General features: G+C 37.4%; 1 protein-coding gene across 1 annotated transcript; it reads right to left on the bottom strand.

Moving 5' to 3' along the window:
- Positions 1-14,411: 14,411 nt before the first annotated feature.
- On the bottom strand, positions 14,412-15,359 carry LOC126079888 (olfactory receptor 8H1-like). The gene has a single exon (XM_049891246.1). The coding sequence runs from the start codon at positions 15,357-15,359 to the stop codon at positions 14,412-14,414; it is 948 nt and encodes a 315-aa protein (XP_049747203.1).
- Positions 15,360-20,264: the final 4,905 nt, after the last annotated feature.

The raw sequence follows: 20,264 nt of genomic DNA on the forward strand, positions 1-20,264 counted from the left end.
TGTTTATCTCTTGAAGGTTTTGACTCGTTTTTGCTGACCCTCTTCTTTACCAAACATGTTCTTCCTTCCTAGTGATTGGTCTTTTCTTATGATGTGTCCAATATAAGCAAGACAAAGTGTAGATACCTTAACTTCTAAGGAACATAATGGCTGTACTTCCTTCATTATGGATTTGTCTGTTCTTCAGAATTTCCATTGTATATTCAATATTCCTTGCCAACAACACATTTCAAGTTATTGTATTGATACTGAGACCAGGTAGTAATATTTGTTGAGAGTATAGCCCAGGAAAAACAAAGATATAACTTAGAGAATAACCTACAACTGACTACTATGTGTGGTTTCTCCAAGATCTGAAAAACTAGCCCACCTTTGGGAAACCCTTTAGTGATCTTAGTTCAATTTCTGTTGTTGTTGTTAGTTGCCATTGGGTTGATCCTTAGTTCTACTTTTATTCAGTAAATGTGAGGAACAGTCTTGCACTGGCCATTGTTCCTCAAAGTTCCTCAAAAGCCCAATGATCAAGACCCAGGAAATTAAAATAGATCCCACATCACGGCAACTCTGTCCTGCTTATGCCAAGTTCCATTTATTTATTGGTTTTTGTTCCAAGACTTTTCATTTGAGAGTCACTGAGAATGAAGAGTTCTTTTTCTCTCAGTGAAAGTCACTCTCTTCCCATCTGTGGTGCCTAACATGTGACTCAACCACAACAAAGTCATCAGAATATTATAATTAAAACAATGTTCCTTTAAGAGTCAATTCTTAAGTGTAAGTTGAGTTCTGAACTAAGATCAGGTTGTGTATTAAGACAATCTCTTTTGAGATTTAAAAGAGAAAAATGAGCAGAGAGACTGGGGACCTCATGACACCAAGAAACAAGAACCAGGAGAATAGTATGTCTTTTGGACCCAGCGTCCTTGCGCTGAGAACTACTTGAACTGGAAGACTGATGACAAAGACTTTCCCCCAGAGCCAACAGAGAGAAAAAACCTTCCCCTAGAAGTGACACCCTGAATTTGGGCTTCTAGCTTCCTGGACGTTGAGAGAATAAATTTCTCTTTGTTAAGGCCATCCACTTGGGGTATTTCTGTTATAGCAGCACTGGATAACTAAGACGAAATTTGGTACCGAGAGAGTGGGGTGCTACTCTAACAGATACCTAAATATGGAAGTGGTTTTAAAGCTGTAGATGGTGAAAACCAGCAGCAGTAGAGAACCAGCCGTAACAGAGAACTGGAAGTGGCACAACCACACCAGGGCGTGATGGTGCTGGAGCTGACCCACGGAGCTAGAGTGGTGAGTGCCTTTGCGAATGAGGTTTCCTGGTGGAGTGGGGTGCCTTTAAGAACTTATTGGTGGAGCTAGGCTTGCTTAACCATGAAGCAAGAGAGCTGAGTGCCTCCCAGACTAAGTTTATTGGCCAAGTGGGGTGCCTCCAGGTGATTACTGGTGGATATACAGAGCTTTGGAACACTTGCCCAAGAACAGCAACTTGGGAGGAGAGTCCCAAAGGGCCAAGAGGCCAAGGGACCAGGAAGCAGATGCTGAAAAGAGAAGGAACACAGGAAGCAGAGAGAGATACCTCTATCCCGAAGGGTATGACCGCGAATTCTGAGGTTTCAAAGGGTGGAGTAGCCACTCAGATGGAGTAGGAGAATGGGGCTTCCCAAAGCCAAGGAAGCAGAGTTGCCATTCCAGTGGGCCTGGAAGGCAGAGTTGAAACCCAGGGCCAAGGGGGCTTCACTCAGAATCCAGAAAGTGTGGCCAATACCCAGAGTCTTGAGGGTAGGGTCATTGTGTAAATGGTCTCAGAGAACAGAGGATTATTTTCAAGCCTTGAGAGCTAATGTAATGTGTTCTGCTGATTTCCTTGGTGCCTGTTATCCCTTGTTTCCCTCTAATTTCTCCCATTTGTAATGGAAATATATAGCTTGTGGCTGTTCCACAATTGTACTTTGGAAACAGATAACTTCTATTCTAGATTTCACAGATGAATAGGAATGTTTGGATTTTGGACTTGGAGTTGATTTAAGGCTTTTGCTGTGATATGATGGAGTGAATGCATTTTACATGTGGTGAGGACATGAATTTTGTAGGCCAAAGTGTGGAATGTCATGGATTGAATTGTGTTCCCCCAAAATAAGTGTTAACTTGGCTAGCCCATGATTCATAGTTTTGTGCGATCATCCACCATTTAGCCACCTAATGTGATTTCCCGTGTGCTGTAAATCCTATCCCTATGATGTCGATGATGTTGTTGAGATGGAATTAGTGGCAGTTATGTTGATGAGGCAGGACTCAGTCTACAAGATTAGGTTGTGTCTTAAACCAATCACTTTTGAGATATAAAAGAGTGAAGAGAGCAGAGAAACTTGGGAACCTCATACCACCAAGAAACAAGAGCCAGGAGAAGAGCGTGTCCTTTGGACTTGGGATCCCTGCACTGAGAAGCTCCTCCACCGGGAAAGACTGATGACAAGTGCCTTTCCCAGAGCCGATAGAGAGAGAAAGCCTTCCCCTGGAGCTGGCACCCTGAAATTGGACTTCTAGCCTCCTGGACTGTGAGAGAATAAATTTCTCTTTGTTAAAGCCATCCACTTGTGGTATTTCCATTTTAGCAGCACTGGACAGCAAAGATATTCTCTGAAACACTAATTTTCAAAGATGCAATATGGGAAACATTTTATCTTATAAAAATCATGCAATTAGAAGCCACAGCACCTTGAAATATACATTTTGTTTATCATCAGTTGAGATGATATTTTGTAACATTTTCAAAGTGTAGAACTAGAATCCCAAGTAGATATTGCACTGGTGAGAACAGTGAAGTAGACCAGACAAAGGCATATTATAAGGATAAACGCAGTTGTTACATTGTGTGTGTGGGGGGGGACCAAAAAACTTCAGTTTATCCCTAAGACCTAAAAATTTGAAACTTGTATACATCTAACAATGGAAGTTCAGAATGCATGCAGAAAACGTTGTTAGAATGGAAAGGAGCAATATACAAATACACGACTATAACTTGAGATTTGCACATTCTTCTCTCAGTAATTGAAAAAATCCATAGATAAAAGAAATCACTACTGAAATCTGCTTCACATGTTTTATAATTTGTTCCTGGATGGGGCAAATGGTTAATACCAGCAGTGCATTTCTAAATCATCCATGAGTCAAGGAGGCAATCTTAAGGGAAATTACAATATATTTTTATTTGAATGAAAATGAAAATAGAACATTTCTCAATCTGAGGGATGTAGTTAAGTCCCTGATTTTTTTTTGAATTGTATCTTTTTTAAAAAATAATTTTTATTGTGCTGTAAGTGAAAGTTTACAAATCAACTCATTCTGTCACATATAAGCTTATATATACCTTACTCCATACTCCGACTTACTCTCCCCATAATGAGTCAGCCCACTCCCTCCTTCCAGTCCCTCCTTATGTGACGATTTTGCCAGTTTCTAACCCTCTCTACCCTCCTATCTCCCCTCCAGACAGGAGATGCCAACACAGTCTCAAGTGTCCACCTGATACAAGTAGCTCACTCTTCATCAGCATCTCTCTCCAACCCATTGTCCAGTCCCTTCCAAGTCTGATGAGTTGTCTTTGGGAATGGTTCCTGTCCTGGGCCTACATAAGGTTTCGGGACTATGATCGCTGGGATTCCTTTAGTCTCAGTCAGACCATTAAGTATGGTCTTTTTATGAGAATTTGGGGTCTGCATCCCACTGTTCTCCTGCTCCCTTGGGGGTTCTCTGTTGTGCTCCCTGTCAGGGCAGTCATTGGCTGTGGCCAGGCACCATCTAGTTCTTCTGATCTCAGGATGATGTAAGTCTCTGGTTCCTGTGGCCCTTTCTGTCTCTTGGGCTCATAGTTATCGTGTGACCTTGGTGTTCTTCTTTCTCCTTTGATCCAGGTGGGTTGAGACCAATTGCTGCATCTTAGATGGCCGTTTGTTAGCATTTAAGACCCCAGACGCCACACTTCGAAGTCGGATGCGGAATGTTTTCATAATAGAATTATTTTGCCAATTGACTTAGAAGTCCCCTTAAACCATAGTCCCCAAACCCCCGCCCTTGCTCTGCTGACCTTTGAAGCATTCAGTTTATCCCGGAAAATTCTTTGCTTTTGGTCCAGTCCAGTTGAGCTGACCTTCCTGTTTTAAAAGAAATTTATTGAATTAATACTTATTTTAGAAAACAAGGGAAGATTTTAATCAACAGGCTAAGCTTTGACCAAAAAAGGAAAAAAATAATAATAAATTAAAAATAAAAGCAAACAAAAGGATGAAAATAATAGCAGAAATCAATAAATTTGAAAAAAAATGAAATCAAAATTTCTCTCTATGAGGAAGTTAATAGATTGATGAGGTTGATCAAAAAGAAAAAGAAAAAAGAGAAGACACAAATTACTATTACTAGGAATGAAAGAAGGGATATCACAATATCCTCATACATATTAATGGAATGATAAGAAAATATTATAAATGACCTTTTTGCTAATATGTTTGATAATTTTGATGAAATAGATACTTCTTAAAAGGTTCATACCAGAAAAAAAAATGGGTAACCCATTAAATAATCTCTTAGAGAAATCAAATAAATCCTTTTAAAATTTTCTACATTAGTAGCATCACTATTTTTTAGGGGACTGGGTGGGTGATGTGTGAACCACACCCCCTGGCACTGGCAGAGGGGGTGACTCCAAAATGTCTCCAGGGTCTGCAGAGGTGGTAAGCGGGCTGACACCTCATCAAGAGGGGCTGACACGGCAGTGGTTTCACTAATTTTGGTGTCACCCATCACCCAGTGTAGTAAGTTGTCAATATCCCAATGTTGAGACCCTCTCTCTGTTCAATGGCAGCATGGAGGCTCACCAGCATGCACCCTGACTGTCAGTGACAGGCCAGTGGGGGGGAGCTGTGGGGAGCTGTGAGGGGCAGATGTGGGAGGTGGATGTTGGAGGGATGGTGCAGCTCAGCATGGTGCCTGGTCCTGAGTGGGGGAGGTTTTGGGCAGCTCCATCCATGGGGAGGCAGTTCTCCCACCAGCCCGCCCATGGAGGGAGGGGGTGACACCATGAGTTCGGCACTGGGTGAAACTAACCTTAATAACACCATTGTTCTAGATGAATAAAAATTTGGAATTTTTTTCTTTGCTTTATAGACTTTATTGTTGAGAAATGAGAGGTAATCAGAGATATTCTGACTGATTCTTTTAATGAGACCACATCTCTCTCTTCAGAAACTTTTAGAATTTTCCCATTTCCTCATTCTTCTAAAGTTTTCTGACAATTTTCAAGTATTCTACCAGACACATGGGGGATCATTTTCTCTGGTCTGCAAATGTGCCTTTAATCAATTCTCCAGGAATCGTCCCTCTTATATTTTTTAATGTCTCTTTTTGAAGCTACTCCAATTCAGATGTTGAACCTGCTTGACTGAATCTCTTATTTTCTTTCTGATTTGTTCATCTTTTTGTTTTACTTTGATGGAGCCTTTTTAAGATTCTTTATTAATCTCCAATCATGTTTAATTTATGCTACTATGTTTAAATTTCAGGAATTGTCTTTGTTCATTTAGTATTTCTTTTATATTCAGGGTGAAAATGAAATTTTACATCTCTAAGCATACTAGTGAGAGGTTTTTGTTTTGTTTCTTTTTATATTTTCTTCTTCAGCTTCCTTCTGTATTTTTTGTTCTCTCTCTCTTTTCTTCCTCTTAGTGTGATCTTTCATATTACAGTCATGGGAAGGAAGGTTTAACACGAAGTCTGCACCCATTTTGTCTCAGCCAGGACACTAGAAAGGAATAAATGGATTCAACCAAATCTATTTGTAAATAGGCTAATGTCCATGCACCCAAACAAACCTCTTGGTAAACAGTACAGTGTTAAGTAGTGATTAATGAAAAGCTAATGGAGGGACTGCCATTCCTATAAAATTTTGTAGGTGATACACCTTGTCTAGAGAGTTATTCCCCCACATGTCTGTCAGTTTGTCCTACTGTGTGGGCTTGTGTGTTGCTGTCACTCTGGAAGCTATGCCACAGGTGTTCAGATACCAGCAGGGTCCCCTATGGCTGACAGGTTTCAGCTGAGCTTCTAGACTAAGAGAGCCTAGAAAGAAGGACCCAGCAGTCTACTTCTGAAAAGAATTACCCAGTGAAAACATTTTCTGATATAGTGCCGGAAGATGAGCCCTCCAGGTTGGAAGATGCTCAAAAGACTACCGGGGAAGAGCTGCCTCCTTAAAGTAGAGTCGACCTTGATGACACGGATGGAGTCAAACTTTTGGGACCTTCATTTGCTGATGTGGTACTACTCAAAAATACGGAATGTACCAAGCATAAATTCAGGAAAACTGGAAATTGTCAAAAATGAAATGGAATGCATAAACATTGATATCCTAGGCATTAGTGAGCTGAAAAGGATTGGCACTGGCCATTTTGAATCAGACAATCATATGGCCTACTATGTGCAGAATGGTAACTTGAAGAGGAATGGCATTGCATTCATCCTCAAAAAAGGACATTTCAAGATCGACCCTAAAGTACAAGGCTATCAGTGATTGGATAATATCCATACTCCTACAAGGAAGACCAGTTAATACTTTGTCACAGATTGAATTTTGTCCCCCTAAAAATGTGTGTATCAACTTGGTTAGGTCATGATTCCCAGTATTATGTAGTTGTCCTCCATTTTGTGATTTTAATTTTCTGTTGAGAGGATTAAGGTAAAGGGAGTTTCACTGGGGTGTGGCCTGCACCAACTTTTATCTCCAAAAGATCAAAGGAAAAGCAAGCAAGCACAGAGTTGGGGACCTCATATCACCAAGAAAGCAGCACCAGAAGCAGAGCACATCCTTTGGACAAGGGGTCCCTGCACCTGAGAAGCTTCTCGACCTGGGGAAGATTGAGGACAAGGACTTTCCTCCAGAGCCGACAAAGACAGAAAGCCTTCCCCTGGAACTGACACCCTAAATTTGGATTTGTAACCTAGTAGACTGTGAGAAAATAAATTTCTTTTTTAAAGCCATCCTCTTGTGGTATTTCTGTTATACCAGCACCAATTAACTAAGCCAATGACTATTATTCAAATTTACGTACCAACCACTCAGGCCAAAAATGAAGAGACTGAAGATTTTTACAATGTCTACAGTACAATTAAACATGCAATCAGGGTGCATTGATAATTACTGGTTATTGGAATGCAAATTTGGAAACAAAGAAGAAGGATTGGTAGTTGGACAAGATGGCCTTGGTGATAGAAATGATCTCAGAGATCACATGACAGAATTTTGCAAGACCAATGACTTCTTCATTGCAAATACCTTTTTTCACTAACATAAACAGTGATTATACACATGGCCCTCACCAGATGGGATACACAGGAATCAAAAAGCTACATCTGTGGGAACAGGCAATGGAAAAGTTCAATACCATCAGTCACTTCAAGGTTAGGGGGAAATTGTGGAACAGATCATCAATTACTCATATGTAATTTCAAGTTGAAACTGAAGAAAATTAGAACAAGTCCGTGCGAGTCAAAGAACGACCTCGAGTATATCACACCTGAATTTAGAGACCATCTCAAGAATAGATTCGACACGTTGACCACTAATGACAGAAGACCAGATGAGTTGTGGAATGACATCAAAGACATCATACATGAAGAAAGCAAGAGGTCATTAAAAAGACAGGAAAGAAAGAAAACAGCAAAATAGATGTCAGAAGAGACTCTGGAACTTGCTCTTGAACACTGAGTCGCTAAAGCCAAAGGAAGAATTGATTAAGTAGAAGAACTGAAGATTTCAAAGGATGGCTTGAGAAGACAAAGTAAAGCATTATAATTACATGTGCAAAGAGCTGGAGATAGAAAATCAAAAGGGAAGGACACGCTCAGCATTTCTCAAGCTGAAAGAGCTGAAGAAAAAATTCAAGCCTCAAGTTGCGATAGTGAAGGTTTCTATAGGGGTAATATTAAACAGTGCAGAAAGCATCAAAAGAAGATGGAAGGAATACACAGAACCGTCATAACAAAAAGAGTTAGATGTTCAACCATTTCAAGAGGTAGGATACAATCAGGAACCAACGGTACTGAGGAAGAAGTCCAAGCGGCACTGAATGCATTGGCAAAAAACAAGGCTACAGGAATTGATGGAATATCAATTGAGATGTTTCAACAAGTGGATGCAGTACTGGAAGTGCTCACTTGTCTATGCCAAGAAATTTGGAAGACAGCTACCTGGCCGAATGACTGGAAGAGGGGGATCCTGATTCAGGCCTATGACCAAGAAAATTGATCCAACCGAATGAGGAAATTATCGAACAAAATCATTAACATCATGAAAACCCATTTAACCCAGTGCCATATGCAAGTAAAATTTTGCAGAAGATAATTCAAAAGCAGCTGCAGCGGTGTATCAACAGGCAACTGCCAGAAATTCAGGCTGGATTCAGAAGAGGACGTGGAACTGGGGATATCATTGCTGATGTCAGATGGATCCTGGCTGAAATCAGGGAATAACAAAAAGATGTTTACCTGTGTTTTACTGACTATGCAAAGGCATTTGACTGTGTGGATTGAAATAAATTATGCATAACATTGTGAAGAATGGAAATTCTAGAACTTATAAGGAATCTGTACATAGATCAAAAGGCAGTTATCCAGACAGGATGAGAGGATACTGCATGGTTTAAAGTCAGTAAAGTTGTGTGTCAGGGTTGTATCTTTTCACCATACCTATTCAATCTGTAAATTGAGCAAATAATCCAAGAAGCTGGACTATATGAAGAAGAACGGGGGATCAGGGTTGGAGGAAGACTCATTAACAACCTGCATTATGCAGATGACACAACCTTGCTTGCTGAAAGTGATGAGGAATTGAAGCACTTATTGATGAAGATCAAAGACCACAGCCTTCAGTATAGATTACACCTCAACATAAAGCCAACAAAAATCCTCACAACTGGACCAATAAGCAACATCATGATAAATGGAGAAAAGATTGAAGCTGTCAAGGATTTCATTTTACTTGTCTCTGCAATCAACACCCATGGAAGCAGCAGTCAAGAAATCAATAGACTCATTGTATTAGGCAAATCTGTCTCAAAAGACCTCTTTAAAGTGTTAAAAAGCAAAGATGTCACCTTGAAGACTAAGATGCACCTGACCCAAGCCATGGTATTTTCAGTTGGATCACATGCATGCAAAAGCTGGACAATATATAAGGAATACAGAAGAAAAATTGACACTTTTGTATTGAGGTGTTAACAAACAATATTGAATATACCATGGACTGCCAAAAGAATAAACAAATCAGTCTCGGAAGATGTACAACCAGAATGCTCCTTAGAAGCAAGGGTGGTGAGAGTGTGTCTTACATGCTTTGGGCATGTTGTCAGGAGAGATCAGTCCCTGGAGAAGGACATCATGCTTGGTAAATTACAGTATCAACAAAAAAGAGGAAGACCTTCAAGGAGATGGATTGACACAGTGACTACAACAATGGCTTCAAGCATAACATCGATTGTAGGCATGGCGCAGGACCAGGCAGTGTTTCGTTCTGTTTTCTTAAGTTTGCCATGAGTTGGAACTGATTCTAGGGCACCTAACAGCAACAACAACAGAGAGTTTCTAGGTAGTACAAATGGTTTGCTCTTGGATACTAACCGAAAGGTTGGTGGTTCAAATCCAGCCCAGAGGTGCTACAGAAGAAAGGTCTAGAGACCTACTTCCAAAAAATTAAAAAAAAAAGAAAAGAAAAACCTGGTGCCAGTGCAGTCGATTCTGACATATGGTGACATCATGTGTTACAGAGTAGATATGTTCCAAGGGGATTCCTTGGCTGTAATCTTTATGGAACAGATTGCAAGGCCTTTCTTCTGCAAAGATGCTGGGTGAGTTCAATCAACCAACCTTTAGGTTAGTAGTCAAGGACAACTGGTTTGTGCCACCTAGGGAAATTTTAGTAAGATTACAATGTCGGAAAACCCTATGGATTGTAGTTCTACTCTGAAACGTGTGGGTTTGCCACGAGTCAGAATCAACTTGCAGACAACAGGTAAAAATACCTTATTAGAATAGATCGTTGACTATCAGGAAACTGGGAGTATATGAATTTATAAAGCATGACACACTGGTGAGTGGGAGCTAGATACATAAACTCTATAATGGAAGGTGTATAATTTGAGATTTTCCAAAACTAAAATAGGTATGATGTGAGAATAATGTGCAAGCTTGCCTGTTAACCCCAAACTACATTTGTACTACTATAGGAATAAAAGGCTATTCTTTTGAAGGGAATTTGCATCTTGGTGCACATACTCCTCAAGAAAAAGAAAGTTTCATTTGGACCTAGTGTTTGGCTGTGAGCTTTGAATTTAATAGTAACTTTTGTGTTAGGTAAAATTTATACTTCATGTGAGCATGATTTTAAAATTTAACTATTGCTTCTAACACAGGTTGATGACTTTGGCCTTTCAAGCCTTGCTAAGGCAAGTTTTCAGTAAGAGTATGGAAATAACCAAAATAAAACCAAACCCAGTGCCTTGGAGTCGATTCCGACTCATAGTGACCCTATAGGACAGAGTAGAACTGCCCCATAGAGTTTCCAGGGGGCACCTGGTGGATTTGAACTGCCAACCCTTTGGTTAGCAGCCATAGCACTCAAGCACTACACCACCAGGGTTTCCAAATGGAGATAAGTGCTATGGAAAACAAAATGAAGCAAGAAGAGTGATGGGGCAGGATGGTCTTACTAGAAAGAGAATGAAAAAAAAGTCAAGCATTTATCTGGGGGAGGAAAATTTCTGAATGAAGAAGAACAGACAGGAAAGTCTTAGGCAGTATCAGAACTGATGTGTCCAGGGAGGAGTGAAAGAATCAATTTGGCCAAAACAAAGTGAGTATGACAGAATAGTAAAGGGTGAATTTCCAGAGGTAAGAAGCGGGAGCAAGATCATGTTGTACCTTAGGCTCTTTTAAGTGTTTTGGCCTTTACTCTTAGTATGCTAGAAGACTTGCAAGGTGTGAGAAGAAAAATGGTACTTTTGAAACTAGATTCAAGGGGAGTAAGGGAATGAACAGAGACAAACTAAGAGGACGCAGCAGTAATTCAGGCTGATATAATAGTTCCTTGGGCCAGGGCCGTAGCAGAGGAGGCGTTGAGAAGTAGTCAAACTCTGAGTGTATACTGTGGGTAGAATCAACATGATATGCTGAAGGACTGATTGTGAGTTTTGTGAAATAAAAAGAAAACCTATGGATGCTTTCTTAGTTTTAATATGACCAAGTAGAAGGATGGCTTCCCATTACCTAAAATTAAGTTATTAATATTGCTATTACCCATCTGCAAGCTGGAGTCCCTGGGCAGCACAAATGGTTAACTGAGAGGACTGAGGTCAAAGTCTACCCAGAGCACCTCAGAAGAAAGGACTGGAGGTCTACATTCAAAAAATCAGCCTTTGAAAACACTATGAAGCACAGTTCTACTATGACATACTTGGGATCACTATGAATCAGAATAAAGTTGATAGCAATTGTTTTATTTTTATTTAAATCTGAGAATTATCTTGTGAAGGTAAGCCATGCCCATTAATATTACTATCTATTCATCAATTATTTGGAAGTAAAATGTACTTGGAAACTGTTCACATTTTGTCATGCTCTATTCCAGTCTTATTGTCTTTATTACTACATAAATAGTTGAAATTTTACCATACATAGATTTTTGGCATAGTACTGTGAACAAGAAAATTATGTTTTAAAAATACATAAGAACAAATAGTACATAAAACATGGAAAGCACTTACGTAGTAGAAAAATGAGATGGGCAATACAGATAGTCGAAGTCATATTGCCCATAGGTTATACTATTCTTATTTAATGTTGTATATATATATTTTCTTTACTTTTAAATTGTTATTATAAAGATGGTAGTGTAGCCTGAGTTAATTTTTAAGCATTTCCTGAGATTTGTGTTGTCTACAAAATAGTAGAATCTGTTGCCAATACAGACCTACAGGATATATAAAAGAATACATAAATGAAAGCAAGCCAAATGCAGTTTACAGAAAAGACCAGAAAATGGAAATAACATGTAAATATAAGAAAAGACACAATGCATTTACAAGATCAGAAATAAACCAACAAATTCTTATTGAAAAAATGCTTACCACTTATCTCTAATGTAAATAGAGAGAGAGATTCCAGACAACACATGCTTCAAAGTAGAAATAAGGTATAATGAAATAATTCTATACGGTATTGCTATAAAAGGCACATTTTTTAAATAAATTAAGAAAGTAGAAAACATAATGTTGATTTACAGGATTTGAACAAATCAATGAACAGTTTTCAAATAGTGAAAAATAATTTGTTTTTAATCCTAAAACAGAGATTACACTTCATGTTAAACATTTAAAGAAACAAATTTAACACAAATAACAAAGTTTAATTTTTAAAAGAAAACCCTAATATAAATTAAAAAGACAATAATAATAAAGATTTTACCTGAATGGAAACAACATATGAAGTAACCATTATGGAAATTAAAAATCTAATACATGGAAAATGAAAACAATACTTTCTGGAATAATCTTTGAACAATACAGAAAATTGAAACCCCAGTTGTAGGATATGTAGGGGATATTTAAAAAAAAAAAAAATATGTTTAGCAATCTACTTAACCAAAATGTATGGAATGTCCAAATCCTGAATTCATTGTCAATTCTTGGCTTTTTGATTTTTCCCTATCGACAGTTTTGAGAAAAGTGAATGAAGCATTTAACTTGAAAACTGATTTTTAAAGAACATGACTAGCCTATAGAAATCAGGGTGAAGACACTGATTTTTTGAAATAGACAAAAGTCCAATAGAAGTAATGTATCGAGGCTTGTGGACAAGCATAGAAATGAGAATTTTCAAGTGTTCTGCAAGTTTACACCAACGATAGATCACTGCACGCAGGTTTTTAACCTGATGAATTTATAACTTTCTAGGTTCAAAAGTGTTGCAGGATGACAGCCCTGATTTTCTCACGTGATAAGGTCATCTTCATTTCAGAGGTTTAAATGACAAAGGGATTTCTTTAATATTAACGTAAATTATTTTTCCATACTTAATTATATTACAATATCTACTTCATTACAAGTCCAAAAATGTGAAGGGGTGAGTTTTTTTTTTTTTTAATTTTTAAGCTATTTGTGTGTGTATCAATTAAGTTAATTAAAAATAATTTACAACACACCTGTGAAAATTCTTCATAACAAATGGCATTGTGCATTCAAAGTATTGCACCCTAATCCCCTTCCTTCTAGTTGATTCCAACTCATAGCGACTCCGTAGGACAGAATAGAGCTCCCCCATGGGGTTTCCAAGGCTGCGAATTTTTACGAAAGCAGACTGCCACATTTTTCTCCCGCACAGTGCCTGGTGGGTCGGAACCTCCGACCATTTGGTTAGCAGCTGAGTGCTTTAACCATTCTACCATCAGGCCTCCTTAAATATTGCAAGGATGCGTATATTCTAATGATAATGAGCACCATTTAAGTACTGCAAGAAATGCGTTTTTGCAGATTTAAATTTACTATAACTCTATGGACCAGGAATTATTTATTTTTCACAGTTAAGAAAACTGAGGCTTAAAGTGTTAGTAACTTATTAAGGGTCATACAGCTAAATGGGTAGCTGACCTGGAATCCACCCTGGAATGTCTAACTCAAAAACAAGTGCTCATAATCACTGAGCTATATATACATCCCTCTGTATAATACATAAATTGATCTCTGAAACTATTATCTTTGTGCCAAAAATGTAGCTATTATCCCCAACTGAATTCTCTGAAATTGGATATGCATGGAGGTTGATATAATGTAATTTAAAACAAACAAAAAAATCACCAAACCAAACCCATTACTGTCGAGTCCATCCTGACTCACAGAGACCATATAAGACATAGTAGAACTGTCCCACAGGGTTTCTAAAGAACAGCTGCTGGATTTGAACTGCTGATCTTTTGGTTAGCTGCCGAGCTCTTAACCACTGCACCACCAGGGCTTCATTACCCATAACTAAATTCTCTGAAATTGGATATGCATGGAGGTTGGTGCAATAGAGTTTAAAAAATGATAGCCTATTTTCTTATTTTGCATATTAACTTTCTTTAAAGGCATATATATTTAAAGCACAAGTTTAACTCATATTTCCTGGCTTCCAATTACTATATAGATTCCTAAAAAAAAAAAAAAATATGGCTAAAGATGTCATAGATCATATATAGTCAAGCAAAAAATAGTTCAACAGAAATAGAGGCCAATTGAAAGATGAAATTGTTATTAGAGAGAAAGACCAAGGAAATACCTAGTAGGAAAGAAAGAAAATTTGATGTTAAATAGGGAACAACACTGTCATCTTAAACGCCTTGTGCTCTCTCTCTGATGCATAATTCTAATGACAGCATTTTTCACTTCTTTGTTCCTGAGACTATAAATGAGTGGATTCAGCATGGGGATCACAATCGTATAAAAAACAGAGGCCACTTGATCCTTTCCCAAGGAGTAGGACTTACTTGGCTTTAAATAAGTAAAAATCATGGTACCATAGAAGATGGTGACTCCCAGGAGGTGGGAGGCACAGGTAGAGAAGGCTTTTCGCTTTCCTGAAGTGGAATTGATTTTCAGGATAGTGGAGAGAATGGCTGCATAGGACACAGAGATTGTGGTAAGAGACACCATTAAGGTAGAGCCAGCAGAAATGAATATCATGATCTCAGTATTCTGTGTATCAGTGCAGGACAGGGCTAAAATTGGGGGTGTGTCACAGAAAAAGTGATGGATTACATTGGAGTCACAGAAACGCAATGTGTTCATCCAAAGGACATTGGCAAAGGAGTCAATAAAGCCGATCACATAGGATGCAGTGATGAGGGAGTGGCAGAGTGTCGTGGACATAACAACTGGGTATCGTAGAGGATTGCAGATAGCTACGTAGCGATCATAGGCCATAGAGGACAGAAGAAAACATTCAGTGGCACCCAAGAAGACAAAAAAATACATCTGGGTGAAACAGCCCCTGAATGAAATATCCTTGGTCAAAGTCAGTAGGTTCTCTAAGGCTTTAGGAGTAATGACCGTCGAGTAGCTGAGGTCAAGGAATGACAGATGACTGAGGAAAAAATACATGGGGGTGTGAAGCTGGAGATCCAGGCGGATTATTAGTATCATCCCTGTATTCCCCAGAACAGTAATCAGGTATATCAGGAGAAATAGAGTAAAGAGGACCAGCCGGATCTCTTCAGAGTCTGTCAGTCCCACGAGGATGAAGTCAGACACGTTTGTGTTATTACTCCTACTCATAGTATGCAACTTCTCTAAACTGTAGAAGATTAAATTAATACTTAGCATCAGTGACTTCAAACAGGTTTTTGTTTGGATGAATGATCTGGCATAAAAAAAAAAAAAAGAACAGTTTTGTGTTTCTATAAATTGGTAACACAGAGTAGGTTACAAAATATGACTGAACAGAATCTTAATTGCATTGCTATATGTAAATATGGGTGTAAAAGGACATTGGAATGTTACATAATCAGAACGTTAACATATATTATGTAATTAGCATGCAATGACCAGTGTTCTCAAGGCTTCCCTTTCCTAACACATTTAATCTCCATGAAAATATCATGCCATAGGTGTTATTATTACTCACATTTTTTTGTAAGAAAATTGGCACAGAAGTTTAAGTAATTTATCCAAAGTAAAAGTGAGTAAATGTCGGCTCTGTGATTCTACCATGTTAGGTTTACTACAAAAAGCATGCTTATAACATTATGTTCTTAATTATAATTAATTTCGGCAACCTGAAGAAAAATTCTAAACGTGTAGTAAGCAGTGATAGAAACAAAGTTTTAATCCATCATTTACTGTCCTTTTGCTTTCAATATCATTTAATACAACAGACAGATCGGAAACTTCAACCTTTGGAGTCTTTACTGTGATGTATTAAAATTGGAGACCATAGGATAGTCATTTCCAGAAGACTTTTTGTTTTCTTGACTATTTAAAATAAAATTCCTTCTGAAAGTTATAGTTCCAAAATATGAACAATTGCTCATATACAGCTGATTCCACCAACTCCGTAAGTCTGTTTCCACAAACCCTAGCGTCACTTATGGTAAGGCATATGTAGATGTCTCCATTTTATTTGATCTGGCCTAAACGAAACCAAAACCCGTTGCCGTGGAGTTGACTCCGACTCATTGTGACCCTGAGGACAGAGTACAACGTGCCCCACAGGGTTTCCAAGGCTGTAGATCTTTACCGGAAGCAGACTGCCACGTCTTTCTCCCACGGGTTGACTTGGTGGATTTGAACTGCTGAGCATTTGATTAGCAGCCGAGCGTATAACCACTGTACCACCAGGGCTGCATGATCTGACCTAAAACCATCTAATTTTGAGAATAATACTTACAGTGAGCCAAATGTGGTGAAAAGTTTCTTCTTCCCATATTACCTGTCTGGACTTTTGTCAAGCTCAAAGTATTCTTCAAAAAAATAAAGTAAAATAAAATAAAGCCTTTAAGGAGATGAAAATTTCTGTGATATAATATTGTTTTCCTTTCAAATGCATAATTTTCACATTTCTGTGCATGCATTTTTTTTCCTGAGGTAAATCAACCTTCAAATTTTGTTCAGTTCCTAGTCAAAAGCAAAATTTGAGAGGAAGTTATACCTCTAAAAAATACCTGCGAGCAACTATGAACTTAAGCAGAGCTGAATATCCCTTGCTCTCACCCTAATAATTTCACAGCACTTCATATACTGGCAGTGGCTGAGAATGCAACATTCCATTATCCTTGGGGACTAATTTCCAAGGGACATTGCTTGGCACCTTTCCGAAGATAAAAGCTCAAGGACTAATATATTCACGCTAGGCTTGTAGCAGATTGTTGCCTACTCCTTTAGAAGAGACGTAATGAGAACCATGATGGTTTAGTCTTCCTTTGTGACCCTCCACATTTTTTACTAGAATGTTAGATAAACTCTTTCTAGAGAAATGCTTAATTACTCTGTAACTCAAAGGCCGAGTAGTTGACTACGAATGGTAGGATAGTACATTCTTTACACTGAATTCTTTTTATACTTTTAAGTATGATACTATCATAGGAATAAAGCATTGCTTATTAGAAAAAGCAGAGTATACAACAAAATTCAAAGAAAATGAAGCTCATTCAAAACTGTTTTTAATATTTTGATGTATTTCTTCCAATAATTTTTCTTTGTGTTTAAAATGTTCACTTATACATCTACTTACATAGTGTATCAATTATCATACTATATATTCAGTATCTTATTCTCATTTTATCACTAAACACTAATAATACCCCTTAGACTATGTTAGATTAGTCTTCTACAAAACAGACAATTTCAAGTGTCATGCATTGACTGGTGCTCTGTAAATAAATTCTTTCCAGAAGTATTCACCAGCAGACAGGGGGACGCTTTGAGGGATAACAAGGAAACCGTGGCGTGGGTTCTCCATTCAGGTTTGGCAGTGTTACCTAATTCATCTGCACAGAAATACGTACAACTTGTATTACCATTTTAAGGTACTTGGCTTTTGTTTTATAGAAAGAAAAATGAGAGAAGAAAGGACAAAAAAAAGATGCTGAGCCTAGTAAACATTTTACAATGTTATATCAGAAAAATATTAATATATCATAAAATATATTAATTTATTGTAATATAAATTATTATTAAAAATAAATATTAAAATAATTATTAAGATATGTTAATATATCATAAAAACTCTGAATATGATCAGGTCAAAAGCTTTCTTAATTGATAAAGAAATTGAAATATCAAATAAATCTCAGGAATCTTTTCTGAATCCAATATAACATCTTTTCCTTTATTCTTATTTTAATATGGTTGATTTTTCAATATTTACCCAATCCTACATAAAAAAAAAAAATCTGAGATAAATCCCACTTGATTATGATAGATAATTATTTTTAGAGTTTCTGGATTAAATTTTCTATTATTTTATTTTATTAAAGATTTTTAAATACATGAGCATTAAAGACATGTCTGTCATTTTTTTTTCCCATAATGTATATTTCAAATTTTGATATTAGGGTTATATTAGATCCATATAACAATTTTTGGAAGAGTTGCCCCTATTCTCTTTTCTGAAAGAACTTGTGTAGTGTTTGTATTGTTTCTCCCTTAAAAGTTTAACAGAAATTACCATTGATCTATCTGGGTCTAAAGACTTTAGGTTTTTTTTTTTTTTTTTCTTTTAAGGGAGTGGCATTTGTGAATTTATAATCATAAATTTAGTATTTAGTATATAGTGGGATATTCCATTTCTATCACATGCATATATTTCTGCAGCCCCTTTTGAATGATCTTCAACATAATTTCACTTGTGTGTGATATTAATGGTGTTGTTCAATAATTTCCACATTGGGTTAGATCACCTTTCTTTGGAATAGGCATAAATATGGATCTCTTCAAGATGGTTGGCCAGGTAGCTGTCTTCCAAATTTCTTGGCATAGACAAGTGAGCACTTCCATTGCTGCATCCATTTGTTGGAACATCTCAGTTGGTATCAAGTTAAATCCTGGAGCCTTTTTTTTTTTTTTTTTGACAGTGCTTTAAAAAAGGGTTGATGGGCATATCCACTAAATATTCTCTTTGTGATTAATATCTCAGAACCCAATACCCCTCATACATACCCCCATAATAAAATAATTGTCATAATAATAAACACTTAAGAACAGTAAAAGGGGATACTTAAGATAACATCTGAAAACAAGAAAACCATGTTTAAACTGAACTTTAATACTTAAGAAATAGCTTTTGAAAGGTTACTTAAAAATGTTTGACTCTTCCATCTGTAAAAAAAAAATGATAAAGGACCCATACCTCATACCACACACAAAAACTAATTCAAAATGATCAAAAACCTAAACACAAAACTTAAAAAGATAAAGATCATGGAAGAAAAAATAAGGGCAACACCAGGAGCCCTAATACATGGCATAAAAAGCTACAAACCATAACTAACAATGCACTAACACAAGAAGAAAAATTAGATAACTGGGAGCACCTCAAAATTAACACCTATGCTCATCAAAAGACCTCACCAAAAGAGTAAAAAGATAACTCACAGACTAGGGAAAAAAATCTGGCTGCACCATATCTGACAAAAGTCTAATCTCTAAAATCTATAGAATACTTCAACACCTCATCAACAACAACAAAAAGACAAAAAACTCAATTGAAAAATGGGCAAAGATATGAATAGATGCTTGACCACAGAAGACACTCAAGAAGTTAACAGACACATGAGGACTTGCTCCCGATCATTAGCCATCAGAAGAATGTAAATCAGAACTACATTGAGATACCATCTGATTCCGATATAACTGGCACAAATTAAAAAAAAAAAAAAAAAGGAAAATAACAAATATTGGAGCAGTTGCAGGGAAATTAGAACTCTTATACAGTGCCGGAGGAAGTGTAAAATGGTATAATCACTATGGAAAATAATAGGACATCCCCTTAAAAAGCTACAAGTTGAAGTACCATATGATACAGCAATCCTACTCCTAGCAATATATTCTAGAGAAATAAGAGCCGTCACATTAATAGACACATGCACACCCATGTTCATTGTAGCATTATTCACAATAACAAAAAGATGGAAACAATCTAAGTGTCCATCAATAAATGAACAGACTAACAAACTATGGTACATACACACAATGGAATATCATGCAATGATAAAGAATAACGGTGAATCCACCAAACATCTCACAACATGGATGAATCTGGAAGGCATTATGCTAAGCAAAATAAGTCAATCACAAAAGGACAAATATTGTATGAAACCACTATTATAAAAACCCAAGAAAAGGTTTATTTGCAGAAAAAAAAATCTGATAGTTAAGAGGGAGGGGAGGGGTGACAAGAGAGAATCACTAACTAGATAGCAGACAAGACAACACAAATATGGGGAAAGTCAGCACAATTTGACCAAGGCAATGTCATACAGGCTTTCTAGACATATTCCAAACACCTTGAAGGACTGTTACTGGGGCTGATGGGTGGGAACCATGGTGTCAGAGGACATCTAGGTCAACAGGCATAACATAGGTCATAAAGAAAATGTTCTACATCCTAATTTGGTGAGTAGCACCTGGGGTCTTAAAAGCTTTCAAGCAGCCATCTTACCTTTTGGTTAGTAGCTGTAGCTT

This window comes from Elephas maximus, chromosome 7 (genome assembly GCF_024166365.1).
Source record: "Elephas maximus indicus isolate mEleMax1 chromosome 7, mEleMax1 primary haplotype, whole genome shotgun sequence".
Lineage (NCBI taxonomy): Eukaryota > Metazoa > Chordata > Mammalia > Proboscidea > Elephantidae > Elephas > Elephas maximus.

What these genes read in the sequence shown, in the direction of transcription:
- LOC126079888 (XM_049891246.1), bottom strand. Translation starts at nt 15,359, where the DNA reads ATGAGTAGGAGTAATAACACAAACGTGTCTGACTTCATCCTCGTGGGA.